At 37.4% G+C, this 16578-nt stretch overlaps 1 protein-coding gene across 13 annotated transcripts in view; it reads left to right on the forward strand.

Moving 5' to 3' along the window:
• The window catches only part of PPFIA1 (PTPRF interacting protein alpha 1), a 54079-nt gene extending 37501 nt beyond the window's left edge, over positions 1-16578 (forward strand). For 8 of the 13 annotated variants that reach the window (XM_027907792.1, XM_027907790.1, XM_027907794.1 and 5 more), the window contains 11 exons: positions 4843-4924; positions 5039-5239; positions 5988-6050; positions 6602-6628; positions 8032-8207; positions 8302-8399; positions 9073-9248; positions 9805-9873; positions 11299-11464; positions 12725-12795; positions 14113-16578. In XM_027907792.1, coding sequence (XP_027763593.1) covers positions 4843-4924; positions 5039-5239; positions 5988-6050; positions 6602-6628; positions 8032-8207; positions 8302-8399; positions 9073-9248; positions 9805-9873; positions 11299-11464; positions 12725-12783 — 1117 coding nt within the window. In that variant the 3' untranslated portion in view covers positions 12784-12795; positions 14113-16578. The remainder of the gene's footprint in view (positions 1-4842; positions 4925-5038; positions 5240-5987; positions 6051-6601; positions 6629-8031; positions 8208-8301; positions 8400-9072; positions 9249-9804; positions 9874-11298; positions 11465-12724; positions 12796-14112) is intronic. The other 5 variants (XM_027907793.1, XM_027907803.1, XM_027907798.1 and 2 more) reach the window with 2 other exon arrangements.

Below are 16578 nucleotides of genomic sequence, written 5' to 3' on the forward strand. Positions count from 1 at the left end.
CTCAGACTGCCGCACTGAAGGCAATCATACCTTATTATGACCTGGTATTTTCCCCTTTCCTACAGAGCTTTAAAACCATACCCAACAACTTGGTTGAATAAATAGTTTTAGTCTGGTCATATCTAAATAGTGGGTAGGGTTGTTCTTTGATCAGTGCAGGTATTTCTCGATGCCAGCCACAAATTTCAGTCTCAAGTAGAACAATCTATTCTGCCTTGCTTTAAGAAATGCAAAAAGTGCAGTTCCAGATAAGTCATGGCTTTCCTTGTAAACGTTCTGCCCTTCAAAAATATACTGGTATTACTTTACATGTAATTTATGGCTGAGTGTTGTTGATTGCTTAAATGGCAAGTGTCTGTCTTAAATAAATGAAAGGTTTTAGTTTGGAATGGCCTTCCCTAGCTATTCCAGAGTCCCTCTCCATCTTTCCTGGAGCCCCTTTATGTACCGAAAGGGGCTCTAAGGTCCCTCTGGAGCCTTCTTTTGGCTCTTTTTCAAATAAATGAATATAATCTAACTATAATTTTTTTTAAAATCCCAGTGAGATACTTTAATGCAGCTGCTTCAGAAGCCTGGCAGGTTCCTGAACAATGTTCTGAACAGTGTATCACCAGGGGTCAAAGATCCCTTGTTGCCTTTGGAATGCTGGATATCTAAAGGAAAAAGTGGGAAAGCTGCTCTGAATTGCTTTTCATTTTGATATTGGAAGAGGGTGGGTTAAAACAAATTCTTGGGGCTGTTTGCTTTTATAAAATCTTGTATTGCACAGAAAGAATTCCAGTTACCTGAATGCTTGGAACAAAGACAGCTACGCCTATTTATAGTTGTCTCTAATCCCTGTTTGCTTGCTTATCTTTCTGATTTCTGCATTCATGTGCACAAAACAGGCTGAGGGCACTATTCAGTGGCTGCTAACAAAAGCCTATTTATAGCTACAGAATTAAATTACAGTCCACGTTATTTGTTTTTGTATGCCTCTGAGTTCAGTTTAATCCTAGTTTTATATTTTTCCTTCATTTTTTTCCTTTTGTTTACCATTTCATGTGGTAGTGCAAAATCAGGGTAAGTTTATATTTATTTTATTAGGAATTTTGTGGAAGTGTGATAGATCTCATTTGGATTTTTTAGCAATATATTAAAAGCTCTAACTTCTTTTCGAAAAAGTCTGATTATGAGAGGAAATTCTAGATTCAAAAGAATATATTATGAAAATGTGTTGCTTAAATAAATCCAGTGTCACCTAGTGCAATGTGAGATGTAGTTCATCGTCTTGTCTTAATCTGCATGGTGTGAATTTTTATGGTGGAAATATTAACCGCTACTGAGATTATAAATCAGTTTTATAGTTTGAGGTTTAAAAGTTGTTTAGCAATAGTAAGTATTTGTGGCACTTTGTTTCCAAGGTAGATGTAATTCTGTAGAACTGTTGCTTCTGTTTACTAATCCTACGTTGGTTTTAGTGTTGTGTTCATCATCTTTCTGTATTGACAGTGTTTGCCACAATTACTTGTGCTTTTCTGTGTACAACCACAACAAACTTAATACTGCATTAATCACAAAGGAAGGCAAACCTAAATTTAAGATACCTCTCAAAGTTATACACAATAAGCTTATTTACATACCTGAAATGAACCTATAATAAGGATATTAACTTCTCCCTGATGCTCTGCCTGAAGTTGGTCGGTTATTTTCATGTTTGGTGCTGTTGCTTTTCAGGTTTTATACCTTGAAACTCTCACTTCCATCAGTATTACTATTTTCTCTGCTCCACACACTCCTACTGTGTTTTCTCTGTTCTGAGCTTCTTCCAAATCAGTTCTCTTCAGTTCCTTCCAAGAAAATCTGAAATACTGCATTCCCCTCTGGCTACAAGGCCTGGATTTATCCATTCCCATGCTGTCTTAACCCAGTGAGAAAGTGAGCTTGCTCGAGGCTGCTTTATTTCCCTTATGAGGTTATTGTATCCTTGCCTGTCGAGAGCCATTCCAAACACAGATCCTTCAGATGGTCTTTGAAGAGTCCTGTGCACTCCCTGCTCCACCAAGCACCTGCAGTTTGGACATAATTTCTCATCCCCTATGTCCACAGTTCCTTTGCTCTCCACAGCTGGTGTGAGATGACTGTAATGTGTCTAACAACGAGAAGCAGCATGTTTGGGCTCCCATTTCAAGTGAAGTTCTGCCAGTTTTTTTATTAAGTCTGTAGACATCTACCCCTTGGTTTTGTCACCTAGGAGTTATTCCAGTAGCCAGCTACTGCTTTGGCATTTTTTTATCCCTCACAGTGCCAGGTTTTTTCCATCTGTTAACACTGCTGACACTGCTGCAGTATTTTTTCCCCTCACAGAGATGTGAGGCTGGACTTTGCACCCACTTCCTAACTGGGGGAATTGGATGGCCCGTGAAACTCAGTTGGCCTGAGAGTTGTGATCTTTCAGGGATCTCATGACTCATTAATGGAATGCAGTGAATGTCCTGGGAAAGATGGAAGGGAATAGTTTGAAAAGGGAAGTTCTGTGCTGTAGGAAAAGAAACATTGATGCATCATTTGCAGATGAAGTAGCAGCTGTCTCTGAATTCTTTCTCTGAGATGCTTTGGGCCTGTGCTGTATCTTGAGCTTTGAGTTTAATGATTTCCCATGAAAGCAAATTTTTTATCTCTTACTGCATACGAACAAATTCTGCAATTCATTTTCCACTTCATGGTTGACTCCTCTTTGGCTCCATTGAATAATTTCTGCATAAAGATACCTCATAAACATTTTTTTATTTTGTTTGATTCTGTTTCTGTATGTTTGCTTCCATCACACAACACTCCCTTCCAGTCACACAATCTTTTTCTGCATTATGATACCACTGTGGGTTTGCATCATATCCTCTCATTTCATTTTTGATATATTCCATGTACTATTCCCAAGGATTTACTGTGTCATGGTTCATATGAAGCACGCAGTGAGATTTATAAAACTACCAGAAATTACACTGAAATTCTCTGAACTCCATGCAATACAACCCCCAAAAAGGAAGACAAAGACACCAATTTGGAAGTTAAAGTTCTTGGAAAAAACGTTGTATTCCTTTCTGGCAAATACAGTATTAAGCATTTGAATCTGTTCTTACCAAGCAGTATTTTATCATATCTTAGTAATTTTTTCCCTAATTTGTAAAGCTTCAAGCAACAAAGTGAAGCAGAACTGAATGTGTTCAGGGCTAATGATTTGTGGGATTAATGTGACGTGTTCCACGGCAACAAGAAAATAACTGATCTTTTATTTCTAATTTAGAAATATATGTATCTTTTTGAAGTGTACAAATATGTTTTAGCTTTTATAGTCTTTTCTTTGTTAGGGAAATTTAGTTATTGAGCTGCTGACTGCTGAACACTGTTCCACCTAAAGTGTTGAATCTTTAAATGGTACTTCAGGATCATTATTTATAACCAGTTGTCTGGTAGTCCCTTCCTTCCTCCCCTTTTTCCATTTCTGGGCAGCACATGTAATTAGGAAAAATTACTGGGAGGTGGTTCTGGAGCAGTAGGAATTTATTGTGATGTAGGTGAAGTACCTTCTATTGATAAAACAGTTGCTAGTATACTTATTACTTCATTGATTGCTTTTTAATATTATCTACCCATATAACAGGAGGATCCCATATATGTCTAACAGAGCTGAATGCTGCATATCCATTTTATACTAGTAGCAAAAAAAAGCTCCTACTCTGTCAGTAATCACTGTTCAAAATGCCCTGTGTTTTTTAATACGTATATATAAACTTCTAAATATTTTATCGTCTTGGATCTGTCCAGTGACACAATTCAGAAGGCATGGAGATTTTGTTTGATTTAAATAGTGAGAAAATGTTAAATACATAAAGTGGGATCTTAGTTCTGTAGTATTGCTGCTTATCTTCTTAATTCTACCTTTGCAGGCATGAATAAATAACATAAAACAGTAAAAACTGTTTAATTAGGTCAAGTTGTTTTTTCAGAATTTCTAACGAGAGTGAGTGGAGGCTTAAGCATATACAGCTAGCTTTCAAAGGCTGTGTAAATATGCTTTTTTTAGACTTTATCAATTTTTTCAGGCGGGCATAGCCAAGCAGCATTGCATGCCTATACCCACAACACTGGGTTTTGTCTTTTGGTTTATCAAACATTTTTGGCAGCTCTTTATAGGGACCATGTGAGATTCCGTTGTTTCTGTAAGCTGAATTGTCAGTGTTAAACTTCAGGCTCCTCTCTTTCAGAAAGACAGAGGAAATGGTGTCACCACAGGAGATGAAAGCTGAATTTCAGTACACAGCCTTTCGGGCTGTAATTGCCAAAGCACGAGTCTCTGAATATAATGGTTGTCTGAAGCTCTGCCTGGAATTCTGACAGGCTGATGCAGGCTGAGATTCACCCGTTAAATGGTCACTGTCCCAGTTTCCAGCCTTGACAGCCTGATGGACGTGGGCATCTGATGTGGTCTTGTATTGCCACAGCTTTCAGATCTGCACCTTGAGGAGAAATGACCGCTTTGGTCCAGTCTAATCTGCTGTGCAGGAAACTGCAGCAGTTGAGAATTTGATCGCCAGATGAGTCTGACATTTCTTCTTTGGGTTGGGAGTGTTGGCTATAGTGTCACTAGGGCTTTTAGACAAGGCAAGATCCAGCATCTCTGCTGCTCTCAAATTTCCAGTCCAGTTCAGCTTTCATCCCTACGTACTCCTTGTACATGTGCTGGACCTGCCTGGGGAGGTGTATCATACAAGGCATAAGTTAACTCTTGGAAAGAAGGGAGTTTGAACGCAGTGTTTAAATTGTAACATCAATTATAACTCGTAACTGTGTCTGTGATTTTAGGCATGAGCTGCTGGAGGAAGCCCGAAGACAAGGTTTGCCTTTTGCGCAGTGGGATGGGCCTACTGTGGTTGTCTGGCTGGAGGTAAGTGGCGCTTCCAAAATAAACAAAAAGCCCCCTCAGTGTACGCAGCCTTCTAAAGAATTGAAGGTTTTGAAGCTTCCTAGATCCTGTTTACTCCCTGCTTTTGTGTTCCAGCTGTGGGTTGGGATGCCAGCCTGGTACGTGGCTGCTTGCCGAGCAAATGTGAAAAGTGGTGCTATCATGTCAGCCTTGTCTGACACAGAAATACAGCGGGAAATTGGGATCAGCAACCCCCTGCACAGGCTCAAGCTGAGGCTGGCCATCCAAGAAATCATGTCACTGACAAGCCCATCTGCCCCTCCCACCTCAAGGACGGTAAGGAAAGTGATCCAGCATGAAACATCTTTAGAATTTCCCAAAATTTCACTGTAAATATGTACCTGGAAGGATTTGAGCTTCTACTGAGAATTTATGGAAACATTAAGTTGTAGAAGGAACACACTATTTAAGTGTAGGATGTTTCTTCCTTTCATGGGAATTAAATGAAGGAATAACTCTGTTTTCTTTCTCAAGGGACAGGGAAGTTTATTTCAGTGTAAGTGAGTGTGTAATCCAAAATACTTAGAGTGCATGTTATTTGCCTCATCTCTTGGCCTTGGCAAAATTTATAATACAGACGAAGTAGATGTGTGTGCAGAAATCTGTAAAATAGTTGGAGGTTTTTTTAATCCACATATAAGGCCATCAACTCCAAATAATTCAGACTGTATAAACTAGGAGTTCACCTATCTCTCAGGAGTCTGTGTGCCCTGCAATCTAAAGTTATTCCTGGGATTACATACTAGACTACAAATGCATTTTTTGGATTAGAAGAGAACCAAGTGTTTACCCATCGGTGTAAGCTATTGATGATGTTCAGCTTTGTTAATCTCTGAAGGAATTTGGTCCCTGTCAGTAGCTTTTATTGCATGCCGTGACTTTCAGTAGATGGACCTGTACCACCATTGCTTTGCCCATGCCTGCTCCTTACATGTACCGATTGCTTATTTGTTCTGCAACCTCTCCTCTTTGTTACTGCTTTCCTTTCACTGGATGGGATTGATTCCCTGTGGGCTCATATTAGACCACGGGAAATGTCTGGGTAACACATGAAGAAATGGAAAATCTTACAGCCACACAACAAACGGTTAGTTTACAGTGTTGCCACTTCTGTTCCTTAGAGTGCTTTTTCCACTTTTTAAACTTTTGAATCAAGTACCTTTTGGTCTTTTTTTTTCTTTCTTTCTTTTTTTTTTTATATTTAAATTAACGCACTAAAATTCTGGATTGTTGCTTCTACTAATTATTAACCTTGGAACCTGCATCTTGATAAGTTTTTTGTTTTGTTTTGTTTTTCCAGAAGGGAATCAAAGAAAGTAAATCAGCATTGATAAGATTGTAAACTAAACTCTAATCTGTAAAATGGAGCTCTGATTTGATTAACTAATAGACAAATTGAAGTATTGGTGCAGAAATTTATTCTTTTCAGAAAACATAATCAGTTGATGGCTTTTGCAACTTCCCATACAAAATAAGTGCCTTGTGCATGATTTTTTAAATTGCATGATGCTGGCTTTATCTAGATTTTTTGGTATGCAGTAGAAGTAGAGTCTTGCAGTGTGCCATTAACTTTGATCTCCTTACTAAACTTAAATACTAATGTGTGTGTGTTCTTTTGCTTTTCTAACCACGTAACAGGAAGATGAGGAGGGAAGCTGGGCTCAGGTTGGAAACTTTATCTAATATTACAGACTGTATGTAAACTGTCACAATCATCAGAGCATGAAAGAATCTGTTTTTCCTGTATAGCAGACTCTTTTAGTGATTTTTTTTTTATGTGGCTTGGGGATTGGGAGAGGGGGGAACTACAGTCTTATCTCTGTACAATGCATACTTGGAAGATACATCTTTATATTTAGGTGATTTCAGTATTGGCTCTCTGGGAAGCCGGAATTCTGGGAAAAATAACTGCTCTGTGCAGGAAGTCCTTGTTAAACCCAGCCACCATCACAGGTGTGCTGCGAGACACCCTGAGTCTAGATAGTTAAGTAGGTTTCTGTGCAGTAATTCTCTAATCCTTCTTGATTAATTGCTTTGCCCTAAAGTGGTGACAAATCCTAATTGTATTTTCAGGCGTTGATATTGTTGGGTATTTATACAGGGATATAAACAAAACTCAGGATTTACCCTTGCCCCATATCTTTGGACAGCGTAGTCTCTTCTTGCTTGGCTGCCCTCCAGCTTAAACCTGCTTAAGTCCCATTAACTAAGTCTCAGATACTCATTTGCTGATTGTCAGTGATAGCAAATCACAGCTTGGCTCCCTGTGCCCACAGTAAGTTCATTCTGCTACCTGCTGATGCTTGGAGAAGTGCGTTTCCCTGTGGCCTTGTTCCTTTCTGGAAGGTGTTTCTGCCAGAGGGAAATGAAGCTTTTGACTTTTAAATGCACAGGGGGAGAAAAAAAAAAAAGGAATTATTACCATTTTGAAAAAAGAAGCTGCTGGGTTTTGCTGCTCAAGGACTTATTAGGTATCTAGTTACAAACTCTTCCAAACTTTCATCTTTTTAGCTGTTTTCTCTAAAAAATACCTGGTCGATTTGCAGATCAAAACTGCAGTGAGAAAAGTTTCTTGGGATAAGGAGTGGGATTTACAATGGCTTGTTCTTCAGTAGTAGGTTTTTATCAGTTTGTGAAAATAGCTAAGTGTATCAAACCCCCCTGCAGTTATATTTTTGTATCCTGTCTTTAAAAAGTCACATGAAAAATAAGATTCCCCCCAGTTTTCAAGAGAGATGGCATTTGTGACATCTCAACGCAGTGAAATTCTGTGGCTTTTGCTATCAAACCACATAGATTGGGTTTTTTTTACTTTTATTAGCTCTTGCATATTTTTTCATACGACTCCTTGAAATATATTAAGGCAGTTTTACTTGCTGACCTGAATATCTGAACTCGCTTTTCTCTATGAGGATTCCTTCTTCAGAAAACACACATGTAGTGTTCAGTATTTTGATGTGCTTATCTTCACAGGCTAAGAATTAAGTAAACAATTTCTTTAAAATACGTTGTCTAAAATAGCTTCCTCTCTTTTATTTCTCATTTTTAAATTTTTTTTTAAAAAACAGACACTTGCCTATGGTGATATGAACCATGAGTGGATTGGCAATGAGTGGCTCCCAAGCCTGGGGCTCCCTCAGTACCGCAGCTATTTCATGGAATGTCTTGTAGATGCTCGAATGCTGGACCATTTAACTAAAAAAGACCTGCGTGGGCAGCTCAAAATGGTGGACAGCTTTCATAGGTAAAGAGATTTAAGTTGGAGGCCTAACTTTCAGTAAATATTTCCACTGTCTCTAAGTTGGTTTTTTTCCATTATTTTTCTCTCTTCCAAACAGAAACAGTTTTCAGTGTGGAATCATGTGCCTACGAAGACTGAATTATGATCGAAAAGAACTTGAAAGAAAAAGGGAAGAAAGCCAGAATGAAATCAAGGGTTAGTGTGGTGCCTTAACCTCAGTCTGATTCGAACATGTTTTTGTCTCAAAAATTTATTAACAAAGAAAAGGCATTAGAGCAAGGAATCATTTATAAAATACTAAGTGTTAAATGCAGGAGTTGTCTGGGTGTAGGCCCTGACCAGTGAATGATGAAACATATCATTAAATCATTTACTTGTGCAGAGATGTGATATAAATATGAGCATTCTTGAAACTCTTACTGCTCTCTGAAGTTTGAAACTAAATGTTTCAGGAGGATGGGGTGGGTTTTCCTTATTTTTTTCCTTTTTTTTTTCCTTGAACAGTTTATAAGAGAATATCCAAGTAACTTAGGTATTTAGATCTTCCAAATTCATGGTAATTATGGAACAAGGAGGAACAAGAAAAAACAGAGTGGAAATTCAGTTTTCCAAGAATTCCCATAGAAATTTCATTCCCTGCCTAATATCAGAAGTCTTTTCTGATATCTTAGACTAAAATTTGGGGTTACTTTGTACACAGCTTGCTTACAAGCCACGGTGCCTGCTCTTCTACCACTTTCCAGTTACAGTATGAAATGCCTTCCAGCAACCTTATGTTTACTTTCGACTTGAAATTTATGATTGGGGATGATTTTGCTTAGAAAAGTATTGTTACAAATCTGCGAATATTTTTTTTTTTTCTCCACAGATGTCCTTGTGTGGAGCAATGAAAGAATGATCCATTGGGTCGTGTCCATCGGTCTCAAAGAATACGCAAATAACCTTCTCGAGAGCGGAGTTCACGGTGCTCTTGTGGCCTTAGACGAATCCTTTGATTACATTGCATTAGCTCTCCTATTGCAAATCCCCACCCAGAACACACAGGTAAGCAAGCAGAAGCTGCCTTCTGGCTGGTAAGAAGGTTAAAAGTGTAACTGACTGGGCTTTCTTCAAAAGTGCCTGCATGGCTTTCTATTCCCAGCTCTAGAAGCTTCAGAAATGGAAAATTGTCCATTATCATATACGAGAGAAAACTTAAAATTATGCTTTTCTCATAGTGTTGTGCTTGTTAATAACAATTTTCACTGCTAAATTTGTTTGGGGGAAAAAATGGTTGAAGTATTTTCCTCATTGCCCATATTCACAACACAAGTGTACTACTCATCATTTTTGTTGTTTGCTAATTTTTACTCTGAAATAATTGGCAGAATCATGAACTTTCGTGTCATTGCTAAGGGAGAGTTAAGTCTTCCTTACATTTTTAATAAGTTACAAATTAAATTGTAATATTTCAAGTATTGACTTTTTAAGTATCAGGTATGCTTATTAATCTGATAAGAAAGTATTAAACAACTTGGGTTCTATTAAGTTTTTTTAAGTCTTTATAGGTTACTAACTAGTAGTCTTTTGGAATTAATTACCATTTCTTTCATACCACAAGGCTCGTGCTGTTCTGGAGAGGGAATTTAATAACCTTCTTGCTATGGGCACTGACAGAAGACTTGATGAAGTAAGTTACTTGAGCTGTTGACGCATTTTACAGTCCTGGAAACTTTATCGAAACTGTTAAATGAAAGAATTTAGCTTGAACCTTTTGAAGCTTTTGACAGAATAGTGATAAAAGCCTTAACTTGAAACTCCTTGCCTTTGAGAGTTTCTAAATATGGCAGGGTTTGTATATTTAGGTAAGATGACTTTGAATATGAAAGTATCAAGAAGATTTGCAAGTTTCTTTTTGTAGCGTGTGTGGTTAATATCTAATAGCAGCACTTTGGGCTGAATCTTCTTTATCTAAAATATGGGAAAATTAGTAACCAATGTTGCAAATTAACAATGTAGAACAGAGAAAGTCACTTTGTCCCAACAAGCAGTACTTCAAAGAGCTTCGAGTGTTTTTTGAGAAATCTTGTGGTGGTAATTTTGATTAATACTGGAGTAGAGGATCAGCAGGTGTGTTTACGCATCAGAGTGATTTCTGTGGACAGTCTGTGATCTTAAATGTATAAACTTCACTGAAATGTCATGAGTATTTTGTAGACCCTGTGAACTCACAGCATAAGGGAGACAGTGCTGCATCTTTAATCTTTTCACTCTGTGCTGGAATTCTGTGAACAGTTTCAAGCAGCTGTTACTTCCCCAAGGCAGTCCTAACTCTGGGCTCCCTCATCTTTGGTTCTGATGGGAGTTTATGTAGTGAAAGTGGTTCAGATTAAGGCTAAAGTGACAAATCCACAAATCTTGGTTATTTTTGTGTTCATCTCTTACCTAATGCATTTATTGCAGCCCTACTGTGGCACATCCTGACAGCTCCGTTCTTTATGTGCATCTCTACTAAGCTTTTAATAACATATCAGAAAGCAGCTTGATTGTTTTCTGAGGTACTTTTCCTCAGAGATTTCAAACTACAAAAGGAGTTTGGAGGGAACAGATGTTTTCTCTGTTCTAGTGGCACAAGGCAGTTTAATCATGGAGACCTCTTCAAATAAAGTAGATGTTTGTCTCCTAATTCTAAAAGGGAATATATTTGAGGTAAAATAGCATTCAAAGGATTGAACTGTTTCTAAATGGGAAGCTGGCAAATGGAGCTGCCCAGTGGGTATATCTGCATGGACGCAATACCTCCACTGCAAAAGATGGGTTTGAAAGTGGGAGTCAGACTGCATTTAGCAAGTGCAACATTATGTTTCTGAAGTGGGAATATGACTTGAAAGATGCGGGTGTGTTAATGGGAAAATGCACTTGGGTAATTTCAAGTTAAGTTTTCCCAAGTGCTTAAGTAAAACACCATGTGACAATACAATATTTACTTCACTTGCTATATCCTTACAGTTAACTCAGTGTTGATACATTTACCCAAGATTGCCAGTAAATCCTTTTAGTGTCAGTAACAATCCTCCATTTTTGGCATTGCTAATGTTGTTTATCATTATGACAGGATGATGATAAGAGCTTTAGGAGAGCACCTTCATGGAGAAAGAAGTTTAGACCAAAGGACATCAGAGGTTTAGCTGCTGGATCAGCAGAGACTCTTCCTGCAAATTTCAGAGTTACAACCTCAATGTCTTCACCCTCTATGCAGCCAAAGAAGATGCAGATTGATGGTATTGGTTTTGTATTATTTTAAGCATGGTGTGCTTTTTTTGCCCGAGATTTACAGGGGAATCAAGTTCAAATGACCTTTTTGCTGCATAAAAGCATCTGCCTTGTGCATGGTTGTATATTTAACACTGTGTTTAACCATAGGGTGCTTTGCCATTTCAGGAAGGTCTACTAGATACGGAGTTTCTTTTTTACATCATTGGAGTAACAAAATCAGAATTATAGTAATTTAAAATAGTAATTTAAACTAGGAAAATAAAATTACATTTTAGTAGAAATCATTTAATCAACTGATGCGTAATTTGTAATTAGCAGCAATTAAGACCAATGGAAGTCCCACTTCTGAAGTGCAGTAACATGCATTCAAGAATGATGTGAGTAAACTCACTCAGATAATTTTGAGATTATTAAAACTTGAGTAACCTGTGTGTTACCCTGCAGAGGTCACTTAAATATTGATCATACTTGAAATCACTGCTTCACTGGTGTGCACTTAATGGTCTATATGTGTGCACAGACACTGATATGAATGGAAAAAACAACAAAACAATAAAACAACAAAAGCAAACCGCAAAAGTCCCATCTGGAAGTGGAAGTTGATCACATCTCACATGAGGGATCTTGTCTGTTTAAAAACAGCCTCTGTAGTACCATGAGAATGAACTTTGACTTGAATTTGTTTTACAAAAGAGAGGTAAAAAATGTATTTTGTTGGAACAGACAGGGTGAGAACTGCAGCATAGTCTGTCAGAATTGTCCCAGGTTCTGAAAATTGTATTTATGAGTAAAGCTCAAAGAAGGAATCTTTGCATTTGATGAGGTCTTCTAAAATCTCAGATACTGTCACTAGCACAAAATATTTTTAAGAATTCGTGAGGAAAACTCCGTAAGTTAAAATAAGCGAAGTCTTTACTGTATAAAACCCCTTTATTTCTGAGATATTAAATAAATACTTATGAACTACATAAAGTAGTAAATAACTTATAAAATTACCTTTGCCAATGTCTGTGTGCTAGTTGACCTGCAGGTTTTTTTAGAATTCTTTGTTAGCCACTGAAACTAGGAGTGGTTAATACAGAGAGACTGTAAAACAAATTTGGCTTTTCTAACTTGTAACCTTAGAGCTAGGTGAGTACCAGAGCTATAATCACGTTGCTGTGATAGTTGGGGTTTGTCTGGTTTGGGGTTCCTTTTTTTTTTTTTTTTTTGAAAACTAACATGCATGCTGTGTTCTGCATGTCTTCCCATGCTTCTTGGAATAGGCAGTGTATCAGGAACACAAAGATTGGATTCTGCTACAGTAAGGACCTACTCCTGTTAAAGCCTTCTCCTGGTGAGTAAAGTTGATAGGTCTGCTGGTAAAGCAGCTATTTATGGAAAAAAACATCAGGTATTTTATTACAGTGGTTTTACACTAAGAAAACTGTTCAAGTTTTCAGGGTAGGTTTATGCTGAAAATCTGGAGCTTATTTCCTGCAATGAAGAGTGAGTGTTTAAATACTTAGCTTTGTCAATATTGTAACCTTTTGAAGGTTTTCGACAGCTTATGCTAAAAATAGCTATGTAGAAAGTGTTGAAATCAAAATTTGGGTGAAACACAGCTACTGAAAGGGGGGGGGAGGGAAGAGAACTAAATTGGGCATGTAAAGGAAAGAAAATAGTTTAGCCTGTACCACTTCATTTCTGATTGTTGATCTTTCAGGGTCTTTGCTTGGTCAAAGTTATCCCACTAAAACACACTTCCATATTGAGTGGTTATAGAGGTAATTCCGTAGTTCTACAGTTCTTGGATACTCCATGCCAGTGAGATTGCTTAGGCTGGATTTAAGTGATTGCAGCCTAAATTTGGAGCAGTGCTGACAAAAAAAAGGCAGCTTGATAGCACAAGTGTAACACAAAATACACGTATTGTGGCTTGTGAAAGATCTGTAGTCCTGCCTTCTTACAGGATTTTATATGTTTCTTCAGCAGCCTTTGCTGTATTTTCTCATGAACAGAATTTCTCTCATTTTGCAAATAATTCAGAAAACTAAATTTTTTTAATATTTACTATAATGGATTAAAAAAAAAATTCAGTGAATCTTTCTCCTGTGTTGGTGTTTTTCATGGACTGTAAATCATCTCTTCTTGCAGCTTCTTTCTTCTTACTGGTGGCATCCCTTCCAGCTCATGTACTGGCTGCCTTTTCTTCAAATTCTGAACTTTTTTGCTTCTAGGAATTTAGTCCTAAAAAGTTCTTATGTATGAAATTCTGAGAAGGGAAACTCTTGCACATGCAAACTCAGATCATGTGAATCTTTCAGTTCATAATCTCAGGGGCTATTGTAATTTTTTTTAAGTTCCAAGGAACTGAAATTTTAAGTCTTCGCCTCCCCCAAATAGTCCCCACTGTTACAGGATTTTCTGTAGTCAGGTGGCCTGGGATGAAAATCTTCCAAGCAGAAATATTTGACCTCATGTGCTTTACTTGCAGAAAGCAATAAAATTCCATCCAACATGGCATGGCAATATTTTGATGCATGACTGCTGCACTACTGAGCTGCTTGTGAAAGTGCTAGAATGAAATGTTAAAAACCTGCTAATGGAATTTTTTTGTGTGTTTCTTTTCCTTTTTGTTTGTTTCTTGTTTGTTTTGTTGTTGCTTTTGCAGTTTACCCACACTATTTCTACCGGTGATATGCAGCATTTTGAACATTTGGAACCCTTAACCTGTTAATACTTGTTAAATGGACACTTTGAGATATTTTATTACAGAGTTTTTAATTAGCAAATAAATTCATGAGTACTATAGAGAAAATATTTTAGAATCTAAATGTTTCTTATATTTATGTGACTTCTCATTTATATAGTTACTTACTTTTTCAGTTTCTATTCAGTCTACAAATCAAATCATTGCTGATTTTTTATTCTAATTTTAGTCTTTCCAACTGAATGTACTGTAATGCTTGTATGTATATGTCCCTATGAGCAATATAGGGGTTTTGTAAATTATGCAGTTACTGTAATTATCATTGTTTTTTAATAATGAAAATGAAGGTGAAAAGGATTTTAATACCTTTGTAAAAGTATCGTGACACCAAGCAGTATATATTTTGTCTTTTTGGAGCTGTTAGAGCTGAAAACAAGCCCAGCTTTTTTTCACATATTGATGTAGAAGCTGCGGTACACGAGTGTTGTTCTCCTCAGAGCTGTATCTTTCCACACAGAGGACTTGTCAAATAGTGGCAGTTTGTCTTTATTTAAAATAGAACTTGTTTCAAGAGCTGGGAGGAACTCTGAGACTGAGGAAAACATGTTTTAGAAGTGATTTTGACTTGCTCATAACACTCTGCTGTATTTGTACAGTGACTCTTCACAGTGACTGAAAACAAGCCATAAACCAAGAACCGTTTGTATTTTTTCTTTTCCTTAACTGAGGAAGACAGACTTCATAATGATTCCTGGTCATAAGCCACAGGCCACAGAGAGGTTTTGGGGTTTTTTTTGATTGAGAACACTTGTGGGAAAATGCTGGTGGAACTAGTTTTAATGGACCAATCTTAAAGCACTGCAGCCTCATGTCAAATGAGTAGGGAAAGATGAAGGTACAATGGGCTGAAACTTCAAGCAGTGCATCTTCTAATAAAGGCCTTACTTTTCTTATGTAAGTCATCTTCTGTGTTTTGTAAACTTATTCTAAAGAGTTGTCTGGACTTTAATTTTGATGGGTGTTGCCATTTTGGACTGTATGAGTAGAAAATGTATCTGATACTTGTAAATGGCATATTAAAAAGCCAGCAAGAATCTGTTCAGATGGTGCATTATTTATTATGCAACAATATATATAGCATGTCTTTTTTTTCTTATTTTGTTTTTCACTTTTAACTTTGCTTGTAAAACTGAAATTCATTGTTATTGTTCTGGGGTTTTTTCTATTAATCTTTTGTGTATTTTCAGATTATGTAACAATATGTACAGTCTACTTTTGAACTATTTTTATCACAGTATTATTTATTCCTTTCTTTCAATAAAGTACTGATGCATTTTCCACTGCCAATAAAACACTATGGAAAAGCTGAGATCTAACGGTGTGCAGGCAGAAACTTTTGCGGTGAGTGGACATTGTCAGTAAAGCATCTTAGTGATTGTTTGCTGCCCTGTAGATCTTGTTTCAGATGATGACCTTTCTCCAGTAGGAAAAAAGTACTCCATTAGAGGTGACATTTTCTTTGGAATTGTTCAAGTTCACATGCATTAATCAGTTTTGGAAAAAAACAGTTTTCTGAAGAAATGGCTTTCTTGCCTCTTTCTACTCATAGTTACAGCTGTGATTTGCTTTTAAAAATGGTAACGGAAACTCCCACACGACTTCAGTGCGTTCTGGTCCACGTGATGGAGATTGAAGTGCTGTTCTAGGTAGCACCAAGAGCTGCTTTGTTAATAAAATGAGGTTATGACCATAGTGATATTTAGGGAGAGACACGGGAGTCGAGGGAACCAATACAAAATTGGGTCACAATAGGGCTGTTTATGTCAATTTTAATACTTCGGTAAACCTTTTCCCGTGCAGAAGAGAAGACAGAAGGATAAAGTTACAGAATAATGGAAGCAGTCGTGAAGCATATTACATCATGTCCCCTGGATCAAGAGAAGGAATGCCTGGAATGGAGAAATGTTGTCATTGATGCTCCAAACATTGTTCAGTAATGCATCTGTTTGTCTGGCTTGTCTGTATGAGTTGCTCTCTGTTCATTTGAAGGCTCTTTTGTATTTTCAGGTAATCTGTCTTCGTAGAAAAAGCTGAAATGGAACTGCAGAAGGAGCTCCTGACTCACTGTTCAGCTGAACTTCACTGTTTAGAGAAAAAATTGCATAGACGTTACTGGTCACTGATGTGATAGTGGGTGTTCAGTCATGTATTGTTGCTTCTCAAAAGTGAAACCAATGCGGGGTAGACTTGTAAAATGTGAAAAGAAAATGCATTTATTATTTTAAGGCTGTAAAACCTTAACTGTTATGGAACAATGGAACTGACATGAGAGCTAGAATAAATGAATGAAATGGCAAAAAGCTTTCACGAACTGGCATAACTGTGTGGTGGCTTCCTTCTGAATTACTCAGCTAAACTGTCTTGGGG

Source organism: Empidonax traillii, unplaced genomic scaffold (assembly GCF_003031625.1).
Source record: "Empidonax traillii isolate 1590-97213 ecotype Southwest subspecies unplaced genomic scaffold, ASM303162v1 scaffold1547:size94665, whole genome shotgun sequence".
Classification (NCBI taxonomy): Eukaryota; Metazoa; Chordata; class Aves; order Passeriformes; family Tyrannidae; genus Empidonax; species Empidonax traillii.